At 47.6% G+C, this 23,354-nt stretch overlaps 1 protein-coding gene across 1 annotated transcript in view; it reads left to right on the top strand.

The window, feature by feature from the left end:
• CENPS (centromere protein S) overlaps window positions 1-20,027 on the top strand; it is a 263,548-nt gene extending 243,521 nt beyond the window's left edge. Inside the window, exons 4-5 of the mRNA XM_069609967.1 lie at window positions 15,963-16,029; window positions 16,515-20,027. Coding sequence (XP_069466068.1) covers window positions 15,963-16,029; window positions 16,515-16,664 — 217 coding nt within the window. The 3' untranslated portion in view covers window positions 16,665-20,027. The remainder of the gene's footprint in view (window positions 1-15,962; window positions 16,030-16,514) is intronic.
• Window positions 20,028-23,354: the final 3,327 nt, after the last annotated feature.

The raw sequence follows: 23,354 nt of genomic DNA, 5'->3' as shown, positions 1-23,354 counted from the left end.
GGCGAATCAGAACTTCCAGAGCACACCTCCCACATCTGAGGCTTCCAACTCCCAGGCCCCAGCTAAGAAAGCTCGACCCGATACTCTCCCTATTCCGAGTCCAGTCCAAGGTGATCTATATGATGTCCGCACAGACACGGATGACCATGAGACCTAGCAAGAAACTGATCATTATTGTTATAATGAGGAAGAAGAGGTGTATAACCTGGCCTCACCAATTCAGCAGGATTCGCCAGTGGCTGACTCGCCGGTGGACAATCGGCCTCTCCATAATGACAAGTTAATTAAGCCAGCTGAACACTTTGGTATCCACACCCAAGAGACTCAGCTAGATAAAGACTTTGTAGAAGATAAATTGGGGGACAAGAAGGCTGCCACCCAATTCATCCCTATTTGACAATCTATCCAAAGCAGGATTCAACCTTCCTTGGAAACACCATACCAGACAAGGGCAGTCAAACCGCGGGTTGAAAAACGTTTCCGCCCAGTGCCGTCTGACCCACTCTACGTGAGAGGTCAGCTCAAGCCAGATTCGCTCGTGATTACCACAACCCGTAAAAGGGCAGGGACACCGTTGGCCTCTTCAGAGGCACCACCAGATAAGGAGAGCAAAAAACTCTACACAATGGGGGGAAAAGTAGCGACTTTGGCAGCTTTCCAAACAAGGATTGCCAATAAGTTGGTGCTGTTGGCAAGCTATGATTGCAACAAGTGGAACGAGATAACTACCTTCATAGCTTCGGCTCCTGAGCCTCTGAAGTCACAACTAGCACTGACAACATCCAGCTGCATTCTTAAAAGCAACCTAGATGCTGCAGACAGACTTATTGCCAAAGGGACCATAATCGAGTGCCACGCATGGTTACGCCCGTCGGGCTTCAAAATAGAGACCCAAGCTACACTACTTAACATGCTGGTGGAACCTACAGTCTTATTCGGCAAAGCCGTAGAAGATGGATTAAAGTCCGCCAAAGAGGAATATGGCACACTAAAATCTCTAGGCCAGCTGATGACCAAACCACCAGGCCAGAGAGGCGGTAGTTAATTTTCGGCGTTTTTGTGGTCAATATTCTTCCTGGAATAACAACCAGGGCCAAGCCTCACAGGGATACCAAAGAGGCCAGTGCTGATCTCTTGGCCGGGGGAGGTCCTCCACATCCAGAAGTGGAGGTACACCTCCTAAGCAATGACATCCTGCTACAGGTCCCCTTCCCATGCCTCTCCAGTAGGAGGGCGCATTTCACACTTCACCGAAGCAGGAGGGAATCACCACAGACAAGTGTGCTATCAAACGTAGCTGTAGGTTATTGTGTGGAGCTCATCCAAAAACCATCAAACCATTGCCCGCGTCAAAGAAAATCAATGCGGTAGAACAGCTCATCCTTCTCGAAGAGGTCAGCGCGCTGCTACTCAGACGCCATAGAGATCGTACTAGCGGACGAGGTAAACAAGGGTATCTATTCAACCTACTTCCTTGTGCCAAAAAAGATCTATCTATGCGGCCAGTGTTAGACTTGCGCCCTGAAAACGCTTATGTAAAGCCACAAAAATGTTGCTTGACGCTACAAGAGGTAATCCCCCTGCTAAAGGTGGAAAACTACATGGCAACACTGGATATGAAAGATGCCTATTTTCATATTTCAATGTTCCCAGTGCACAGAAAACTCTTGTGCTTCAAGATAAAGCAAACCAATTCAAGGTGCTACCCTTCGGAATAGCGTCTGCTCCAAGGGTATTCACCATGGTACTGGCAGTGGTGGCAGCGCATCTGCACAGGGAGGCAATCCCAGTGTACCCCTACCTGTATGACTGGCTGATCACAGGGGAATCTCCCCATCTTTGCAAGCAGAACATACAAAAAAACATAAACCTTCTCTTCCAATGGGGCTTCTCAATAAACGAGAAAAAAATCAAGCCTTGTGGCAAGCACAACCAAACAGTTCCTAGGAGCTGTCTTAAACACTCTATAGAAGCAGTTCAAAACATGCCACGGCAAATACCTCTGTATCAAGCCGGTCGCCATATAAGCGTATGCAAAGCAATGCGATTACTAGGCATGATGGCGTCTTACCTTTACCTGGTCCCACACGCACGTCTGCGCATAGCCCCATGCAGGAGTAGTTGACAAAACAATGGTCTCAGGCAATCGGTCAGTGGGATGATCTAGTGCTCGTTTCGCCAACACTAGTACAAAATCTATGCTGGTGGACAAAGGAGAACCTGTTAAAGGGAAAACACTTCCACAACCCAGAAGCACAAGCGGTTGTTACAACAGACGCATCACTCTCCGGGTGTGGGGAGGGCACACTACCTTCAGCACACGGTCTGTGGACTCGCATCACTGCACAGAACCAAATCAACCTGCTGGAACTTCTAGCAGTATAAGCGCTTCAAGCATTCTAAGTGCTGCTGAAGAACCAGTCGGTTCAAATTCTAACAGACAGCACTACTGCAGTGTTCTAGGTCATCAAGCGGGGGGGGGGCAGCACACACTCTCCAAATTTGTCCAAGCTGGCACAGAAAATATAGAGATGGGCACTCAGACAGGGATTGTTCCTGTCCTCCCAACATATTTCAGGGTTACCCTACACTCTAGCAGACTCTGAGCAGAGATCCCCTACTCGAGGAACATGAGTGGCAGCTAAACTCGAGTGTCGGAGACCACATCTTCTCACAGTGGGGTTATGCCACGCTAGACTTCTCTACAAGAGAAAACAAGCAATGCCCAGACTTTGCGTCCAGGTTCCCCCAACCAAGGGGAACGCCCTATGGATGAGCTGGTCAGGGAAATTTGCTTACGCTTCCCCTCCTCCACCCCCCCAACTTCTTTAATGAGCAGGGTAGTGAACAAGATTCATAGAGAACAGATGACACTCATCCTAGTTGCTCCAATGTGGGCAAGACAGCCATGGTATCTGCATCTGTGCAAACTGGCGATGTGCAATCCCATCAAAATCCCATGCCAAACCAATCTATTGACCCACCACGGGGGAATAACAGTGCACCCTCGGGGGCGTGGCTTGGCAGCCATGGAGTAGGCTGTGTCTCCGTTGTGATCCGTCTATTGATCCGCAGCAGCGTGTGCTGCCAGACAACAGACTGCTGCATGGAAACATTGGTATGGCAGTATGAAGATGGCAGGAATAGAAAGCATCCACCCGCGAGTGATTAGTCCCAAGAGAACGTGAGGACTGATACATTGTATCATGGACCTAAGGCAGCCGTATAAAATCAAGATGGCGGCTGCCAGCGAACAAAGGGACTTGTGAAGCAACAAGCGCGTATGTGCAACGGGCTGCTGAAGCTACGAGAAGCTCATAGGAGGACGTGCGGAGGCTGGGTTGCTGACCGCAGGCAAGGAGAGACAAGGTGAGCAGTACCTGGGGGAGAGTGCGGGCCGTGTGATGCAGAGCGGCTCTGAGAATGGTATGCGCTGAGGCTGGCTGCCGCTTGTGGGGATAGAACCGCGGACCCGACCCCCTGTCATTACAAGAGCGCATCCTGGCTGTAAGACCAACGGCGCGAGCACGCACGCGGCGTGTGCGGCTGCCGGCAGAAAACACCCGTAAGTGTGGCGGAACGGAAAGGGCTTGCGGTCCGTGACCGCGAGCAGGTCGCTCGGCACTGAATGCGCGCTGCCCACTGAGGCAGGCGCTTAGCCGACACACAACAGATGTACGCTGTGTAACTGTGCAGCGCGGTGAGCTGTAATGCATTCCCCTGGACTGGCTCGTCCTGCTCTGCTTCATTGCAGGCTGATTTTAGACATTGAACTTTTAATATTGAATATTGCGTGATGGAAGATGGGGGGACCCTGCACATCACGAGGCCAGTAGTTGAGTGCAGCTGGACCCCAGAGCTGTGCTTGTGGAGATTCAGCACTACAGTTGCTGCAGAGGGTGGGCTGCACCCCATCAGAGACCTGGGACGGGCCAGTGGAGGTGGCTAAACACCAATAACAGGGGGAGTGAAAGGAAAGCCTTGAGCCCCCCTCCCCCTCTGGAATTGGGTAGACTTGGGTGATACCAAAGAAGGGGACAAGATTACAAATAGCCCCCTGGGAGGTGACGCATAGCGAACAGGCCGTGGCGGACTTCCTGGTGGCGGTGCTGCAGACATTGGAGCATGCAATGAAACAATGAACATGCACCTGGGAGAACTGGATACCCAGACGGGCTGAGGTGCAGGTGGTGACACAGTAGGTGACCTGTAAGAATATAACCTGCAACGTAAAGGGAAGGTACGTGAGAGAACACAACCCACCTGAAACTGAAGCGCAGCGCATGCTGCCATAGACTACGGCTTTCTGAGGGAGATGCGCCCGGGCCTGGATTGTTCTGTGGTCGTCACAGAGCGGCCGAGTAACGGAACTAGTACTACACGCGAGGAACAGAACTAGACCCGCAGAAAGGGTTGCACTAAACAACCCACAATTGATGCCTTTGCCAAGACACCGCGAACTCCCACTGCCCTGACACTGGGCGCTGTGACGGCCTCCGCGGACAGTACTCCAGGAGGAGAGAATCACCAGGTCCTTGCAGCGATAACAGAGCTGAGGAACACATGGGGGGGGATAGCAATGGCGGACCTACGAACGGCCCTAGGAACAAGATTGATGCGATAGGAATTGAAGTTCCCCTGCTGCGACAAGACGTCAGAGCGTTGGCAGAAAGAACAAGTGGACTGGAGAGTGCGGTGAAAATAAATACAGAAACTTGTACAAATAATGCAAAGGAGGTCCACATATTAAAGCAGCAGGTGGCTAATCTGGAAAATTGAGCGGAGGAGGCGGAAGGGAGGGCGAGATGGAATAACATCTGTGTAGTCGGCTTGCCGGAGGGGGAGGAAGGCCAGGACCCCACGGACTACGTGGAGAATATGATCCTGCAGGAGATGGGGGCGGACAAGCTCTCACAGGGGTTCACTGTTGAACGAGCACATCGGGCCCTGATGAGAAAGCCATGACCAGGGTCCCCTCCTAGGGCGATAATTGTGAAAATATTGAACTACAAAGACAGAGAAAAAATCCTGGAATACTTTCGTAAAGGTGGAACGATTGAAAGGGCACCTACCAGCATCACGGCGTACCCTGATTACACAATGTTGGTGCAAAGACAGAGATACAACTACGTAGCAGTCAAGAGGAGACTGCGCACGGCTGGTATCAAGTACATGCTCTTGTACCCGGAGAGGCTAAAAGTCTTTCACAAAAGTAAAGCGCTCTTTTTTGAGACCCCAGAGGAAGCGACGGCGGGGCTGGACCTGCAGGGCTGCCCGGATCGAGAGGAAGAACGAGATCACGGGAAGCATGCTAAGTGAAGGGAATGCGGTAGGATCACTGGGGTGGCAAGCGGGGGGGGGGACCCCGTTGAGATATGTTGGGACATTTGAATTGTATTATGTCACCTACGGACTTATCAATCCTGGACCGGAATATAGATAACAAAGAGCATAAGTTGACTGGGAAGTGCTAGACGAGGTAAATAGGAGCAGTAGAATGGAGGCAACCTACCCCCCAGGAGTTGGTAGTAAAACAGCCACTAGGGCGATTTGACCCTGCTGAGCCGCGAGTACGGGCTATTGCCAAAAAGGGCTAGATGCGGGGGTGCCTGAGATCCAGGGATGGAGCTGGGCAACAGTTGGGGGGTGGGGGTGTTGTTGGGACAGGACAGGGAGGTGGGTGGTTGGGAGGTTTGTTGTGTTTTTAGTGGGGAGTTTAAGTTGGGTTACGAGCCTATACAGACGAGTCAAGCAAACGGATTCGGGCCAGACAGGGGAAGGGAGAAGTATTCTGCCATGCCATGGGGGAGCTTAAAGTAGTTACCTGGAATGTCAGGGGGCTCAATAGTTACTTGAAGAGGAATATGGTCATGCTATAGGCAAAAAATAGATAGTGCTCTATAACAAAAGACGCATTTGACACGAGACAAGCTGGAGATGGTTGGGAAGAAATGGAAGGGGACTGTGGTGGGTTCGTCATACTCGGCGTATGCCAGGGGAGTCATTATCTGGGTGGCGCCACACGTCCCATTTCAGCTGCTACAGACGCTGGTTGAGGCGGACGGGAGGATGGTTATAATGAGGGGGTTGGTGGAAAACAGGGAGATGAGTGTGGTGAACACGTACGCCCCAAACCAGAATACAGTGGCATATTTTAAAACATTTTGTAATAACCTCAGTATGTTTGCGGGGAGTGCTGTGATCTGGGGGGGGGGGGGGGGGGGGGCACTTCAACTGTGTACAAAACCCCAAAGTGGACAGATCAGACGGGAAAACGGATAGACCTGCCAAAGCGTTGCAAACACTACTAAGTGACTTCGGGTTTGAAGATGTATGGAGGGCGCAACACCCCCTATAGAGGCATTACTCGCACTATTATGCCCCGCAGCAATCACTTAAAAGGCTAGATTATGTCTTTGTCACGCCAGAGATATTGGCAGAGACCACGCACGTTGAGTACAGAGCGAGGGTCCTTTCGGACCACTCTCCTTTGATCCTTGCATGGCAATATCGTCCTCCGAGGGCGAGGATACCGACATGGCGCCTTAGGGGGGAGGCGCTGAGGGACCCCCTTTTTAGGGAGGATATGAGGGAGGAGATTGTGAATTATTTCGAGACAAATACTGGTAGCATGGACTCGGCGGGCACACTTTGGGAGGCCTTCAAGGTAGTGATGAGGGGAGTAGCTATATCGAAATCCAAAGGACTGCAGGAAGGGATCCTAGCAGACCTGATGAAGCGGAGGATGAACTGGAAAGGGCACAGAAAGGAGAAAATAATACCAAAGAAGCGGCCGAAGTGATACTCAGGCTGCAACAGAAGTGTGCCGGGCACTGGGAGAGACTGTGTAACCTTAACTACAAAAAATATATAGAGACGGCACGCGAGAGGGGATAAACCTGGGAGGATCCTGGCGTGGCTATATAAGAGTGAAACCCCTAGACCCATGATCAGGACGATAATAAGAGAAGATGGAAGGGTGGTTGATACCCAGGAGGGGGTCAACCAGGAGTTCGTAGATTGCTATGAGCAGCTGTACGGGGACGATGGGCAGGATAATTGCGCGACGATTACAGAAACACTAGAGAACATAGGATTGCCATAGATTAGTGCCGAGGAGAGAGAGGAACTAGATGAACCGATCACTCTGGAGTAGGTGGTGAGACAGTTGCCCACTAGTAAGACTCCGGGAGCTGACGGACTCACAAATGAGTTTTACAAAACATTCAAGGGAGAGGTGCTTCCCCCGCTGTTGGATATGCTAAACGAGGCATATGAGCGGGGCAGGCTGCCTGAGTCACTCAGAAGCGGTTATAATACCGCTACCCAAACCAAATAAGCCCGGGCATAGCTGCGGTTCATACAGGCCCCTATCAATGTTGAACCAAGACAGTAAAATATTGACGGCGGTCTTGGCAAATAGACTGAGGAGGGTCATTGGCAAATTAATACACCCTGATCAGACAGGCTATGTCCCTAATAGGAACATAGCCAATAACCTTAGAAGGCTCCACAGAGTCATTGAATACGGAAGCGAGAACGAAGGTGAACTAGCAATTGTGTCATTGGATGCAATAAAGGCCTTTGATTCGGTGAAATGGTCATGGCTGCTTGCGGCCCTTGCCGGCTATGGGATGGGTCCTGGATATTTGCAGTGGGCCAAGATGTTATATAGCGAACCGCTGGCTAGAGTCAAAACCGGAGCAGTGATATCGGAAAGGTGGCAGCTCTGTAGGGGCACCAGGCAGGGTTGCCCGTGGTCCCCCATGCTTTATATACTGGCTCAAGAGCTCTTAGCGATCTACTTGAGGCAACAATACGATACGATAGGCATTGCTGTCGGGGGCGAACGACATCTGATATCATTATATTCAGATGATGTGCTGTTGTACCTATGACATCCGGAAGAAAACCTCCAATACATTCTGGAAGTAATGGAAAGATACGCGGAGATATCTGGGATAGCGGTGAACCCCCAGAAGTCCAGTATGCTCCCATTAGGCGGATATAAGGGGATCCCCTAGGAACAACTACCGTTGCGACAGGTACCATGGGTGGTAGTCACGTTTCGCTATCTAGGGATAGACCTATACCACACGGTGGAAGACGAACATAGGTTCAACACAGAGGTAGCTATCAAGAAAATCGAAAACTGCATGAGGTTCTGGGTAAAGTTGCCTTTAGCAATGATGGGGCGTGGGGCGATGCTGAAGATGGTGGTTCTGCCTAGGCTCCTGCATTACTTTGGGAACATCCCGCACTGGATACCAAAGAAATTCTTCATTAGACTGGACAGTATGTGCAGAGATTTCCTGTGGCGTGGCACGCGAAATAGAGTGGCCCTCTGGAAACTGCAGAATTTCCACGAAAAAGGGGGTATAAAACTGCCCAATTACCAAGTCTATTATGTAGCAAGCCAACTACAATATGTTGCTAAATGGCTCTCAGATGAAGTGACTTCTGAGTCCAAGCTGTTTGGACAAGACTGTGCCACATATTACTTAAAGAGATGATGTGGTTGCCCAAGACAGAAACGGAAGGGCGTCCCAAGATGATGGTACTTGGGTGGAGGATGTGGCGCAGGGCGTGCCAGATGATGGAGAACCCATCCCCATGCTCCCCGCAGGTACCACTAGTTGCACTGGCAGGGGAAATGCGCAGTTAAGGGGGCCAATCAGAAACCACTGGGAACTGATTGGGCTAGCAACAATGGGTGATATCTGGCAAGAGGGGACTATCATAGATTTAGAGGTGTTGGGCGAGGAAACCGGGTTACACACGGGCCAGTATATCACGTATCATAGACTGGTGCAGAAAATTAAGAGAACATGGCCTGAAGTGGTACTGGCAGAAGAACCAGACGCCAAAGTTTAAAAATATCAAAGTTTAAAAATGTAGGACGGCAAACATGCCCTAAGTGTGATGAAGAGAATGCGGGCATGGTGCATATGTTTTGGTCATTGAACGCTTCTGGAGCGAAGTGGCACAAAAGCTTGCGGAAAAAGGAGTTAAGATCATAGTGGACACAGTGTGGGCATGTTTGTTGGGGGGGTTCCCTAGACCACGGGAACTTAAGCATGTGAGCAAATTGAAGGACCTCGCATGTGCTCGCCAAGAGGAGGATTGCTATGGGGTGGAAGACATGCCATGGACCACGATTAGAGGTGTGGTGGAAAGATTTGCAGAAATGGGCATAGGCTAGAAGCGAGCCGGGGAGGAGGAGGAGGAGGAGACAGTCTCTGATGGCCTGGAAACTATTAATAGCAGAGCTGTTTGGGTCATTACAAGACCCGACGGAACCAGTAGAAGGGGAGACCCTATTATATGAAGCAGAAACAAAATATGAGAAGTAGTAGGCTCGGAATGGGGCGAGGGATAGGGGTAAGTAGTGAAAATGTTTATGCAACTATTATGGAAATGTTACTAAATATACTGCAAGTTTGGTGTGTATTGTTTGTTAAATCAATAAAAATTGTTTAAAAAAAAAACAGTTCACCCTCAACCACACTCAATGAACTTGGCAGCATGGCTCTTGTGGTCATAGAGTTCGGACATCTTAATCTACCACAGCGGTGTATGGATATCTTCAAGGAGGCACGAAAACCAAACGCCAGACTCTGTTATTTCAAAAAGTGGAGATTTGTAATTTGGTGCCAGTCTAAACAAATAAACCCCATAGAATGAACTCCTTCCCACATTCTAAATTATATGCTCCACTTGCTAGACCCGGGGTTAGTATTCAACTCTATAAAGGTCCACCTGGCGGCTTTATCGGTTTACACCACCTCCCAGAATAAAGTATTGTGGTGGAAAGTGCCGGTCATGAAGGCATTCATGGAGGGAGGAAAGAGACTCCACCCTCCAATTTCAAAACCACTGCCAGGCTGGGATCTCAAAGTAGTATTCGCAAAGCTCATGGGGCCCCCATTCGAGCCTATGCATAGTCTGAAACACCTGACTTGCAAGAGTGTCCTCTTAGTGGCTATTACTTCCATAAGAAGAGTTAGTAAATTGCAGGCATTGTTGGTGCAGGACCCTTTCTTTGGCATACAAAAAGACAAACTGGTTTTACGCACACATCCCAGGTTCTAAGTTCATTTCCAAATTCCATGTGAACCAATCCATTGAGCTACCGGCCTTCCAACCAGCTCAGCTGAGGTAAAACTCCACACAGTATGTAAGGAGGGCGGTCCTTTATTACGTAAACAAGACCAGGCCGCTTAGAAAAACAGACCACCCGTTTGTCTCCATAGTACCAGGCAGAGAAGGATACTGCATTTCCAAAAATGCCATCTCGATCGGACAAGGATGATCGCCATAGCAGTGCCAGGTCCTGGTCCTCTGCGCCCTCGAGACCGTCGGAATCTGTGAGGCCTTCTAAGAAGGCATCGACGCCATCAGCGCCGAAGTCGTCGAAGGACATGCTCGGGGCTCCGGCCTCGAAGCCGTTGTCGAAGTCATCGGCGCCTCGGTCGACGCCAATTCCATCGGCGCCCTCAACGCCTTTTGAGGAGAATTTACCAGAGGTGCCCCGGAGGGCTGTGGAAACTCTGAGGAAGGCTCTCAGTAAGTCAGTGAGGCCTGTCTTTGAGCCCTTCTCTGGTCATCCCCCCAGGCTTGATTTATTCCAGCCTTTGGGCTACATTTCAGAGGTGGAAGAAGGGTCGGATGAGGAGGGGGTTGTGCCTCCTGAGGTTCCTGATGACCTGTTGTTTGGTCACAGTCAAATGGAAGACCTACGTCAGTCCTTGGATGACGCCAGTGGTCTTGGCACCTCTCCGGAGGTTGAGTTTGGCAGGCCTGAGCCTGGTACACATGCCGACTCCTTGTATCGGCGTCTTGTGTCGAGGGTGGCTGAGTACTTGGGGTGGTCTGCTCCACCTGTTGATTTTCTGCAGGATGACCTGAGAGATATACTGGACCAAGGTCCACCCACTGACCCGGTGTTGCCATTTCATTTGGCTTTGCAAAGGATGGTGGCGGTGGCTTGGACTGCTCCGGAGAGTCTCCCGGCAGTGAATAAGTCGCTTCCGAAAAAATACCGTCCATCCAGTGATGACCCCTGCTACTTGTCAACGCACCCCACTCCGGAGAGTTTGGTGGTGCAGGCGGCTACGGCCCCAGCGAAGCAGGCTGTGTACCCTACCATCCCTCCTGATGGGGACGATAAGCGCTTTGATGGTTGGGCGAAGAAGGTATTTTCTTCTGGGGGTATGGCTTTAAAGGCAGCCAACTCTGTTTGTGCCTTGACAAGATTCACTCGCACTCTGTGGAATTGTGCATCTTTGGCGGCTAAACATATTCCCGAAGGGGAGGAACAGGATGGTTTTCTAGCCCTCGTACAAGATGGCAAGGATGCCATGTGTGAATCCGTTCAGTCGGGTCTGGACATGGCAGACTGTCAGCCGGTCCATGGCGGCGAGCACCGTGATGCGCAGGTTTGCGTGGTTGCGGAAGTCGGGGTTCACTCCTGATGTGCAATCCCGGCTTCTCAACATGCCCTTTGTTGGTGTCCATCTTTTTGGCAGCAAGGCTGATGAGAGCCTTGAGAGGTTGCAGACCTCCAAAGCTGCAGCGAAGTCTTTGAGCACTGCAGTAGGCCAACCTCCGCCTTTTCATCCTAGGGGACAGCAATGGAGGGGAGGTTCCTTTTCGGTACTACTCTGCCACCATAGGATTACCAGAGGTGGAAAGCAACGTACTCGAGGTGCCAAAGCCGCTCGGGCAGTTGCCTCTTTGCCCTCAGGCACTGCCGCAGCCGTGTCAGCTCAGTCATGAGGCCATGTCCCATGGTTCGCCGGTTGGGGGAAGACTGGTGCAACATCTTGTAGAATGGCGGGCCATTACTTCAGATGTGTGGGTTCTGGAGATCATAGCCCACGGCTACTGTCTTCCCTTCCGGCAGAGGCCTCACGACAATCCACCGGGGGCAGTTGTCTTTAAAGCGTCCTGAACCGCTCCTTGCGCAGGAAATCTTGTCCCTGCTGGAGAAAGGCGCCATAGAACTGGTGCCTGTAGCGGAGAGGAACAAGGGATGGTATTCCCCATATTTTTTGATCCCGAAAAAAGATCGAGGCTCGAGACCCATCATGGACTTCCGTGGTTTGAACAAGCTCCTCGGGAAGGGCAAGTTCAAGATGGTTACTCTTTCTCAAGTCCTCCAGACCCTTCAACTTCAGGATTGGTTTGTGTCTCTCGACCTCAAGGATGCTTTCTTTCATGTGCCGATTCCTACCAAGCACAGGAGGTACCTGAGGTTCGCGGTTGGCGACTCGCATTTTCAGTTTCGGTCCTGCCGTTCGGATTCACCTCCGCCCGAAGGGTCTTCACCAAGCTGATGGTGGCAGCGTATCTCAGGAAAGGGGGGATTCACGTCTACCCCTACCTGGACGATTGGCTGATCAGGGCACGCTCTCCAGAGCAGGTCCTGGATCATCTGTACGTCACCTGCCACTCCCTTCACAAGCAGGGCTTATCCCTCAATTTAAAGAAGTCTCATTTGACACCTACCCAGTGGCTCCAGTACATCGGAGCAGTGCTCAACACATCCCTGGGGCTGTATTCGCTTCCCCATTTGAGGGCTCATCACATTCTGCAGATGGTGAACAAATTTCAACGTGCCCAGAGTCTCCTGGCGTTCGAGTACTTGCCTCATGGCATCCTGCATTTTGCTGGTGCCAGAGGCCAGGCTGCGGATGAGATCTCTGCAGTGGGCTCTGAAGGTGCAGTGGTCGCAGTTTTCCGGCAGGATGGCGGATCCCGTTCAGATTCCGCCCTCGGTCGCCCAGGACCTTCTGTGGTGGGCCGTCGACGGACATCTGTTGAAGGGTGCTCCGTTTTGGCAACCGTGGCCGGAGGTGAGGATCGTGACAGACGCATCTCTCACGGGGTGGGGAGCTCATGCCAACAAGTTGACGGCCAGCATCACATCAATCTGTTAGAGCTGTGGGCTGTCAGGCTAGCCCTGAAGGCTTTTCTGCCGTCTGTGCGGGGTAAGAATGTCCTGATTATGACGGACAATACAGTGGCCATGCACTACCTCGACAAAAAGGGGGGGCAGCGTCACTCCCATTATGCAGGGAGGCAATGCAGCTCTGGTTCTGGGCCATCCAGCAGGAAATTTCGATCTCGCCAGTTCATTTAGCTTGAGACAAAAACGCGGCGGCGGACGCTCTGAGCAGGCAGAGCACGGTCTCTCACAAGTGGGAGCTGGCTCAGGAAGTTCTGTTGGAGATCTTCGTCCTTTGGGGAACCCCGCAAGTGGATCTCTTCGCCACCAGTGTCAACCGGAAGTGCAAAAGATTCTGCTTGCGCGAATTTCCTCCAAGAGGAGCTTTAGGGGACGCGTTCGTAGTGGATTGGTCCTTCCCACTGCTGTACACGTTCCCTCCAGTTCCTGTCATTCCACAAGTGTTGCAGAGGTTCGGTTCCCGGATGATCCTCATTGCTCCGGCATGGGCCAGGAGAGCGTGGTACCTGGACCTTCTAGACATGTCCATCTGCCCTCCACGTCGTCTTCCCTACCGAGACGATCTGCTCTCACGGGAGGGGGGTCGAGTTCTCCATCCAGAGGTCAAGTCTCTCAGCCTTCATGCTTGGTATCTGAAAGGCTGAGGTATAAGGATTGGGACCGCCCCGAAGACGTGATGGAGGTGTTGCTTTCGGCCAGGAGTCCCGCAACGAAATCCCTGTACCGTTGCCGTTCTGCGACTGGTGCAGGGTACAGAATGTGGATCCTTTCCAATGTTCCATTCCTTTGGTTTTGTCTTTTTTGCTTTCTTTAGCCCACAAGGGTCTGCAAATGGGTACCATTAAGGGTTACCTGGCGGTGCTGTCCATATTTAAGCTCTCATCTGAGGAATGTTCTTATTTTAAGATCCCTTTGATTTCACAGTTTCTGAAAGGGCTAACTAATGTGTTTCCACAGTCACCTTTCCAGGTGCCGGGATGGGATTTGAATTTGGTTTTAAAGTTCCTAATGGGAGCTCTGTTTGAGCCATTACATTCTTGTCCATTGAGACTGTTGTCCTTTAAGACTGTATTTTTAGTTGCGATTACTTCTGCACGCAGAGTGAGTGAGTTGCAGGCACTTTCCGCCAAGCCACCTTTCACGGTGTTCCATAAGGATAGGGTTGTCCTTGCCATAGCATTTCGGTGCTGGACTGCCCATGTGGGCGGGACAAAGACTGATATGCAAATGGTTATTTCCCATCTGTGAAAGGCACAGTGAGCAAAAAGCGTGTGCTGCAAACTCACCTCAGAACGGGTTATCATGCCATGTTCTTACTGGAGAGGAGCGCCAGCTACCTTTTTTGAAATATAGGGTTGTCCTTAGGGTTCGTCCTTCTTTTCTTCCGAAGGTTGTGTCGGAATTTCATTTAAGCCAGATGGTGATTCTTCTGGCGTTTTATCCTCCTCCGCATCCTGGTAAGGAAGAGGGGCAGCTCCATAGGTTGGATCCTAGGAGAGCTTTGAGTTTCTATCTCTCACGGATGTCCCGGGTCAGAGTGGACGATCAGCTCTTTGTTGGTTATGCTGGAAGGCGTTTAGGTCAGGCTGTTTCCAAGCAGACCTTGTCCAGATGGATAATTTTGACGATCTCTGAATGTTACCGGTTGGCGGGTAAGGACCCTCCAGTAGGCTTACGGGCTCACTCTACTAGGGGTATGGCTGCCTCCACGGCTCTACAGAGAGGCGTCCCGATTCTCAGCATTTGCGAAGCAGCCTCGTGGGCTTCTGTCCACACCTTTTGTGATACACTATTCCCTGGACTCTATCCATGGGGAAGATTTGGCCTTTGGTAAGGCAGTCCTATATTCAGCAATGTGATTGGGCACTCTAAATTGATGAACTTATAAATTCCTTTCCCACCGCCATACACTGGTACTGCTTTGGGAGTCTGTCAAAGATGTGGAATACGTCAGAGAACACAATCCCCTCAAAGAACAAGTTACTTATCTTACCTGGTAACGTTCTTTCGATGGGATGTTCCTCTGACGTACTCCACATCATACCCTCCCAGCCTGCCCGCTACAGAATTTCTTATGCGATTGCAGTTTATGCTACCGCAAAGCTTTCTGCAGTCATACAGGCTGGAGATTTGTGCCACACGTTCTGGGAAAAAACTACAACTGAGGCTACGGGCGTCATGCGTCCTAGATATAACATATTATAATTATATAATATTGTACATTTTTTACTGCGTTGGAAAAAACACAGGATTGACATACCAAGATTGGGTTCCAAGGTGATGCTGTAGTCTGAGGTCGTGTTTTATTATACCAATTTAGTTAATCACTGTAGCCTTTTTCAAATGCGAAATGCATCACACCGCCCACTTTCCTGTCTATATCAATCCTTCCTTGGTGGGTGTTCCCAAGATGACTCTCGGAATGGAACACTTAGACGAGCAGTTTGAAGAGGTCATAGGCAGCTGTGCACTTTGTTTCTCCAAACCGTAATCCAGTCCACGGAAGCAGGATGTGCCTGTTCTGAAGGTTCACACTCGAATATTAGGCTGTTTGAAACAAATTTTAAAGTGGCATTAAGGGGAATCTTTTCTGAAAAATTAACAACTCCCCCTCCCCCCCCTTTCTTCTTGTGGTGCTTACATGAGAAATGCATGGCATTTCACTGTAGCCATCAACACATCGTTCTTCAGTGACGTGAGCTCAACAGAGAAGTGCCTGTATGATTCCGTTCATCAAGCGAAGGGTGTGGACATACTGCATAATTTCTGACCATGAATGCATCAGACAGTTAAGTCTCTGCTGAGTCCACATCACAAAATGGAGATGAAAATGGGGGTGATTTTTCACTGCCAACTTCTCAAGTAAACAGTTGTGTGAAAGTTGTTAAGATGTGATCGACCTGTTGTGTTACTTAACTCAGCTGTAACCTTGCACATCCCTGACAAATGCATCACTAAACTTGCTTAGAACATACCCATCTCTCTTTTTCAGGCATGCCAAGAGAAGCACCATAAATGCAGAAGACGTGAAGCTACTGGCCCGAAGAAGTAGTGCCATGGTAATTATTTTTTGTTTAAATTCTATCGTGATACTATTAAATCTGGCCCTGCTTTATTGACCTGTGAGAGGTAAAAAGCTGGGACCTGTGACTGCGATTTTTGAAGATTATGGTCAGTCAATTGAGGATTGGGTTTACTATGCTGACTGTCTGCAATAAGATTAAGTACTTTGCATATTTATTCATAAATGATGTTGCTTAACCTGGAAAAATATTTTTCAGAAGCAAAAACACGATTTGGTTACAAGATTTGAGTTGCAAGTGCCTTTCAACTGACTGTCCTATTTGAAACTGTAGATTTGAAGAGGGCTGAATTGAGATGCTTGAAGCTGACTGTGCAAAGGGGAGGGAGGAAGTCGAAGGATTACAGGTTTTAGCAAAGCCAACTATCTCCTCTCATTCTGCACAAGCTGTATGGCAAAAATGTCACTTGAAGTTGCAGTTTACGATCAACCTCTTCTTAACCAGGACATTTGTATTTCCAGCTTGCCCATATGACCCGAAAAGGTGATGAACTGGCTTCTCGCAATCAGGATCAGAAAGAGAAGAAGAAAAAGAAGTCTGCGAGTACGGAAAAAGGCGTAAGAAGCCCTGAACCGCTGTCAGAGGCTGGAGCAGCAGATGTTGAAAACTAACTCTAGACTAGAACTATGCCTTGGAACTCCAGACTTTTGAACTAAGGCTACCTTTTCTTCCTGGCCAGGATTGCCACACCTGTCTGATATTTGTTACATTGCTGGCTCTGGGAGACAAATAATTATTTGATTTCTTCTTCCTCTTTCTAACCATACATTGTAATTCTGAAAATAGGTCACCTATGCCAGTTCTCTACGAGTGGAGGAATGCTGTGCTCTTTAACATTTCCTGATGCTACTATAGGCCTCCCTCCTGCTCACTCATCCCTCCTAGACTTGGAACACCACTTGTTATGCAGCCAGCTTGCCGTCACTCCAGAAGGGCAGAACTATTTATTCTTCCTTTCTAAAAGTCCCTGCCTCCTGATGGCAATTGATCTGAGAGCCCCTGTGCCTAACGCACATAGACAGTTGACAGATTGTTTTTTGTCTACTAGTACAACAGCTACATGCCTTGAGGATTGCTTTGGAATGTTCATGGCTGTTCTTCAGTACAACAATGAGTCCTATTCCTTGTAAAACAAACGCAAACATTCTAGAAAAGTAAACGTTTTGTTACAGTATATATAAAAATATTTTCTTAAGCCCTGTTCTATTTCTTATCCTACAGAAGCCTTGTGCCTTTCTAAATTATTTGTTAACTGTTACCATGTTGTGCTATTACAGTGCAGATGGGAAACTGTCTCAGCAGCAAGTGGCTGCTGAATGTCTGTCAGAGGTCCATAGTCTTGCCTTATGGTTTGGTAGATCTGACTAGTCTGGCAGTGCCACAGTGGGTAACACACCACCATCTTTGGGTGAGATTAAGGAGTATTTGTGTTGTCTGGGGCCACGCCCCTGCTTTGGTAGGACGATGGGTTGATAGATTGCAGTTTTCAGACAGGCATTCGGTCTTCAGTATTCTGCCTCTTCCTGAATGTGTGATTGGTCTGTTGCACCATTAAAATGGTTCAGTTTGATATCAATGGTGAGGCCATTTCACAACTCTTCCTTAGACATTGAGGAACACCCTGTTTATTATTTCTGAAACTTTCAGTGGCTAAGCAACCTGTGTCACTTGATAATTGTATATTGGGGAGTATGAGGCTGTTCAGTCTTGGCTAGGTATTCTGGTATATTGAACTCACCATAACCTACCAAGTTTTTGGACCTGTAGTCCTGCTGTTAACCAGCCTCTACTTTACTTAGTTTAAGGATATGATCACTTTTCGTGATATGGCAGATAATTATCCTGACTCTGGTTTGGCTATGATGCAATTTCTAAATAATATTTGGGTAATACCAGAAAGGTGGGAAATACAAACACCCCTACACCAACCACCTTGCTTCTTCCAGGTGTTTGCCACTGTACTATTTGTTTGCCACTGTACTATTTGTTTCTTAATAACTTTATTTATTAAAGTAGATTGGTGTCTCACTCAACCAGCAAAGCAGTTGGTGATGATGGACACAGTTAAACAATATCCCTTACAATACCAAACACAGCAATACCTCAGTGCGGGCTACAATTGGAAGTGTGTGACAATATCGATCCTCAATCCGAGGACGGCAAGTCTGCAACAGCAGTGTCCGGGCACTGAGCCAAAAAAGAACTCCCCAAAGGACCCCATATGTTTTTAGGCCTTGTCCGCGGCCCACAGAGGAATCTGTATTTTTTTTTATCGCTCAGCCGTGCTCAGGGAGTAGGTGGTAATCTGGTTGCTCCAGGGCATCAGTATACACTTCCTGTCCATAATCATACTGGTAACCAGAAACTTGACCAGAACCCGGGGCTTCCGGGACCCACACAAACATGCAACACAGCAGTTCATGAGCGTGTCGAGTACACGAAAAACACATATACCATATGTTCAATATGTGACAGACCGACACGCTTTGATTTCCCCTATGCCGTACACAGTACTCATTAGGCATATATCAGCCGATATACAGCCGGCCACGTCAGGGATAAAACCATGATTTGAGGTAAAGACTACACAGCCCATGCACACTTGGGCTGACAGTAGCCCTCTGTCATCACGCCCTACGGTCACAAGATGAAAAAACGCGGTGACGTGATCGCGCGTAACCTCTCTCTCGGCAGTCAGGTGGTATATTAACACACATAACCGTGTGTCACCGCAGAGAAACTTTGGAAGAGGACGAAAGACAGAAGCTTGAAACTCCTTCATTAAGGTAACGTGAGGGGAGAATTTGATCGAATAGAGCGCGACTCTATGGTTAGTAAGAGCAATGCTAATGGCGTTTTACTGTGTTTATAGGCGGGCTGATATGGACCGTTGAAGATTGCGAGTAGACAACTTGTAAACAACGGTGAAAGAAATAAGGAAGTTGTGTTTGGCTTTCCCATTTAGCGGTAAGCATTAGAAGAGGCTGTAATATTGTTTAACGGGTTCACACTCGGTGTAGTTCCTTGTGATTAATTGCTGGGCAGACCACGGTAAATTAGGAACACATGGCTCTGTAGTTTTGATACTCGGTGTAGTCATAGAGAATTGTTTACTGTGATTGTTTACTAGGTCGACCACGGAAAATCAGCAACACGTGTTCCGTGTAACAGAAGTGTTTGAATGAAATTACCAAGGAAATTAAGTGAATTATCCGTGCATAAGATCGAAGCATATTTATAAGTGAGTGAAATTGTGATGAGCAAATAATAACGACCACCATAGAAGATGCATGACCCTGTTCTTTTGTGACACGTTAGATGTAGGATCATTATATAGAAGTTGTATGTAACATAGATATGCGTATGATTACAGATGAAGCACACAACTCATGTTTTGGGGTTGGTTACTGCCCAGATCTAGGGATGATCAGGGCTTGAGTGAAAATTGTCCCAACGGCTAATAAGTAAAAAGAGATTATGTATGTAGTAGCTCTGCCTGGTTACACATTACATGAGACCACACATGATATCTGATATAGATGTCTGTCTTGTTTTAAATCTTTTTTAGATCTATTTTTGGGAGTACAAGGGTGCCCCTGGTATGCAACACGTTTCAAATGTGACTACGTGACAAAGAAACAGTCTCCTGAAGACAGAATCTGTGAAGAAACACAAAGGAAATTGACTTGATTGTATTCTTGTGAAATGTACAGATTCTAGAAACATATGTCTAGTGTTGGCACGTTGTTTTTTTTCCCAAAGAAGAGGAGAATATTGTAATAAGAATATACAACAAAAGTGTGTCCACATATTATGTCTGATTGTACAAACCTAATGGGTGATGTTCAGATACACACTTAATGAATTGGTGTATTTTTCTGTGAACTTGTAGGGTTCGTTTTAGATGTATCACTGGTGTTTTTTACTCTTTTTATGATTGTGATAGACATTAAATTATGCATTATTTTTTGAAAGGCCTTGTGTGTCTGCTTATATATTGAATGGGCAGCTTGTATGTATAGCGGGCAGATGCTACAGACAAACTCATAGCCTTAGTGGGAGGAAGCCATTGCTGTGGGATTGTGTTTTGTTGTGATACAGTTTAGTCCTCACCCACACGGCCCCTAAAAAGAGGACCATATAGCTTGGTTTAGCTAACGTTCTCACATAGTGCAAGGCTGGTGTTGCGGCATACCGGTGCTCTGGGTGCTAGATGAACACGTTTGTATCTGTGCCGTTTACACAATGAAGAAGCGTGCAGAGGGCTTCAATGGCGAGCAAAGAAGATGCCAGGCAGGGTGTAAACGAGTCGCGTGCACAGTGTGCACTGACTTGCGGTTCATCTTGTGCATAATGCATGCATTTTTTCCACTTCTTATCACTCTGGCTGGCGCTCTGGTCCATGCCCATAACACACCGACTGTATCAGGAAATTGGAAACATGTTCCTACACCAACGTTCCTTTTCGGTTGTTTCTGCAGCGCAACCTATTTATGTGATTTTCATGGAATCTACACACGTTTTGTTTAATGATTATCTGGATTTGCGTTCATATGCCCACATCATGCAATGTGTACTGGATCGGCTTATGGACCTTCCCTTTTTTGAAGTTGGGTATTATGCAAAAGGTTTTGGCACGCATGACTTGAAATCACCAGTAGTGCCGTGAAGTTGCTATTGTTGTTGTTTTATATACCCTCCGTCAAGGAGTTTAGGAGGGCATTGATGATTTGGCACATTTATTGCTTAGGGGTTATTGTGATGGGGAACTCTGGCATTGTGAAGTGTGATGTCAACTACTTTTGATACATGATGCTGGGAAAGTATGTTTGGGAAGATCTTTCTGAATATGTGGGTAGTGCCATTAGTAGCAAGGTGTTTAAGTATGTATGTGACACGATGCGTCATCTGTCGGGAGGAATTTGTGCTTCACTTGCTGCATTTTATTGTGTGCTCACATCCTGTTCATTGTTTGGTTTAGGGCAAAGCTGACACGAACATGTTTGGGAAATGCTGGAAAAGATTCTTTGTAGTGTCTTCCTGTTCACTCAGGCCATTTAATTAATTACATGCTGAGTGTGTACATGAAGTAATACAACTTATACCAGAAATGAAGAGGATTTTTGATGAGCTGTCTTCACTAAATGTATACTCGCACACAAGTTCACAAACTATGACTGTACTTTGAGCGGGGGGGGGGAACAGCGTTGGATCAATAATTGATTGCAAGACCTTGTTGATCAGTCGGGCACTGGCATTAATGATGGGGAGATTGGATATGCGATGCAGCACACCACATGTCTTCACTTTGGAGATGTTGACATTTCGACAGGCTTGTTTATTGAGGCATTATGCTTGCTTCCCCAGATGTATGATCACAAAACACAGCACTACAACGTTTTGAAAAGTGTTCAATCAGGGCTGCCAATGGCTGGTGTGCGTGAGGTAATGAACAATTCATTATGTATGAGAGGGTAAGAAGGATGGAAAATCCAGCATTCTTTACAACATAAACAGCAGTTGCTGCAATTATTGGTGTGTGGAAATTGTCAGTGGCAATGTGACGGGGCTGTAGGTAACAATGAGAAGCTGTACATCAACAATGGCTAAAAGTACTCCTAGCACTGCAACACTAGTTGAGTTGGCCAGTGATGCTTCTAGTGTCATTAATGGTGCAATATGGTTTAGGGATTATACCCGCTCACTATACCAAGGCGATGTACAGATCACTCTCACCTAAAGATAGAGCGTGCGAGAGGTAGCAAATTGGCTAAGAGTCAACGTTATGAAATGCAAATAGGGGTTACATGTGGTTATACACTATTAGGTAGAGATTTATGGTTTTATGCTGAACTTGAATTTGGGAGGGGTGCCAGGGGTACTAGGGTTTTTTTTTTTTTTGAGCGCTTGTTGGCGTCGTACTTCTGTTTCAGGGGGAGCGGGGTGAGGGTTTCTTTAGTTTATATAGTTTTTGAAATAGTGCTTATTCTTTTGAACTGTTTGAGGTTTTTTAAAATGTCTTCAAATAGGGGGTCTCATCTATTGGTCACCTCTTGGAATGTCAATGTTATGAACAACCCTGTCAAACGACAAAAGGTTTTTAATTATATGGAGGATATGAAGTGGGATGTTTATTTTCTGCAAGAAACTCATTTATTGAAAGAGGATATGGGTAAATTGCAAAAAAAATGGATAGCTAATATATTTGCCTCTTGTTATTCCTCTAAAAACAGGGGGGTTGCAATTTTCATACGGAAAGGCTCTCTGATAAGAGTATTGAAAATGTCCTCGGACAAGGAAGGTAGAATTGTCGCACTCCAGGTGGATAAACAGGGTGTCAATACTGTATTGTGCAATATTTATGCCCCCTCAATGGACGATGGATCTTTTTTTAGAGATGTTGTACAGCTCTTTTGACTAATTTAGCTTCGCCTAATATTGTACTTGACTAATGGTGAGGGACTTTTTGGTTGACACCTTCTGCGGTAATACCTCGCAACCTTGTTGTGTGTGTGTGTGTGTTGCTAAGAACTTGAGAGATCTTGATTATAGGAGCCACGTATTAACTTTTGGTCACACCAATGTAATCGTCTACAGAGACATAGAGGCCCTCAACTCCGTTGTTCAAAATTTCAATGGTAGGGTGAGCTTACACATTTAATGCGCCCCATAAATAGTATCATATCAGTCATGCACAGAACCGAGGATTCTCAACAGAAAAGAGAAGTCTTGAGGAATATTTGGAATTGCTTTATTTGCAAATTACTGTAGACTTTAGTGGATGACACGTGATTCAGCAAAAATTGACTTGCCTTTCTCAAATCTCAGAAAGGCAAGTCAATTTTTGCCGAAAAAGGAATGAAGAAATTGAAGAAAGAATTGAATGATATTTTAAGTGCGAGAGCTGAAAGAGAATTATATAGGATCAAATGTGCATACTTCGAACGAATGGGGTGAAAAATGTGACCGGTGGCTTGCCTACAGGCTGAGACAACAGCTCTCAGAGGGGGCTATAACTTCGAAAATGGGAGGGAATGGAGTGGCCACTTTTAGACCTTGTGAGATTAATACGGTTTTAGAGGATTTCTATACGGCTCTATACAAGAATGAGTCCGGTATTACAGGTCTTGGTGAACATTTCTTAGACAATCTGAATGTTCCAAAAATTACAAGTGAAGAAAGAGAGGATCTAAACTGGGAGATGACTACTGATGAGATCATATTTGCCATTAGTAAATTGAATGTTGGGAAGACATCTGGGCCTGATGGATTACCAGTCGAATTTTATAACATCCTACCAG

The sequence above is a fragment of the Ambystoma mexicanum genome, chromosome 8 (assembly GCF_040938575.1).
Source record: "Ambystoma mexicanum isolate Mex_15411 chromosome 8, UKY_AmexF1_1, whole genome shotgun sequence".
In the NCBI taxonomy this organism is placed as follows: domain Eukaryota; kingdom Metazoa; phylum Chordata; class Amphibia; order Caudata; family Ambystomatidae; genus Ambystoma; species Ambystoma mexicanum.
The sequence above is the reverse complement of the archived record's forward strand: the minus strand, read 5'-3'. Positions and strand labels throughout refer to the sequence as shown.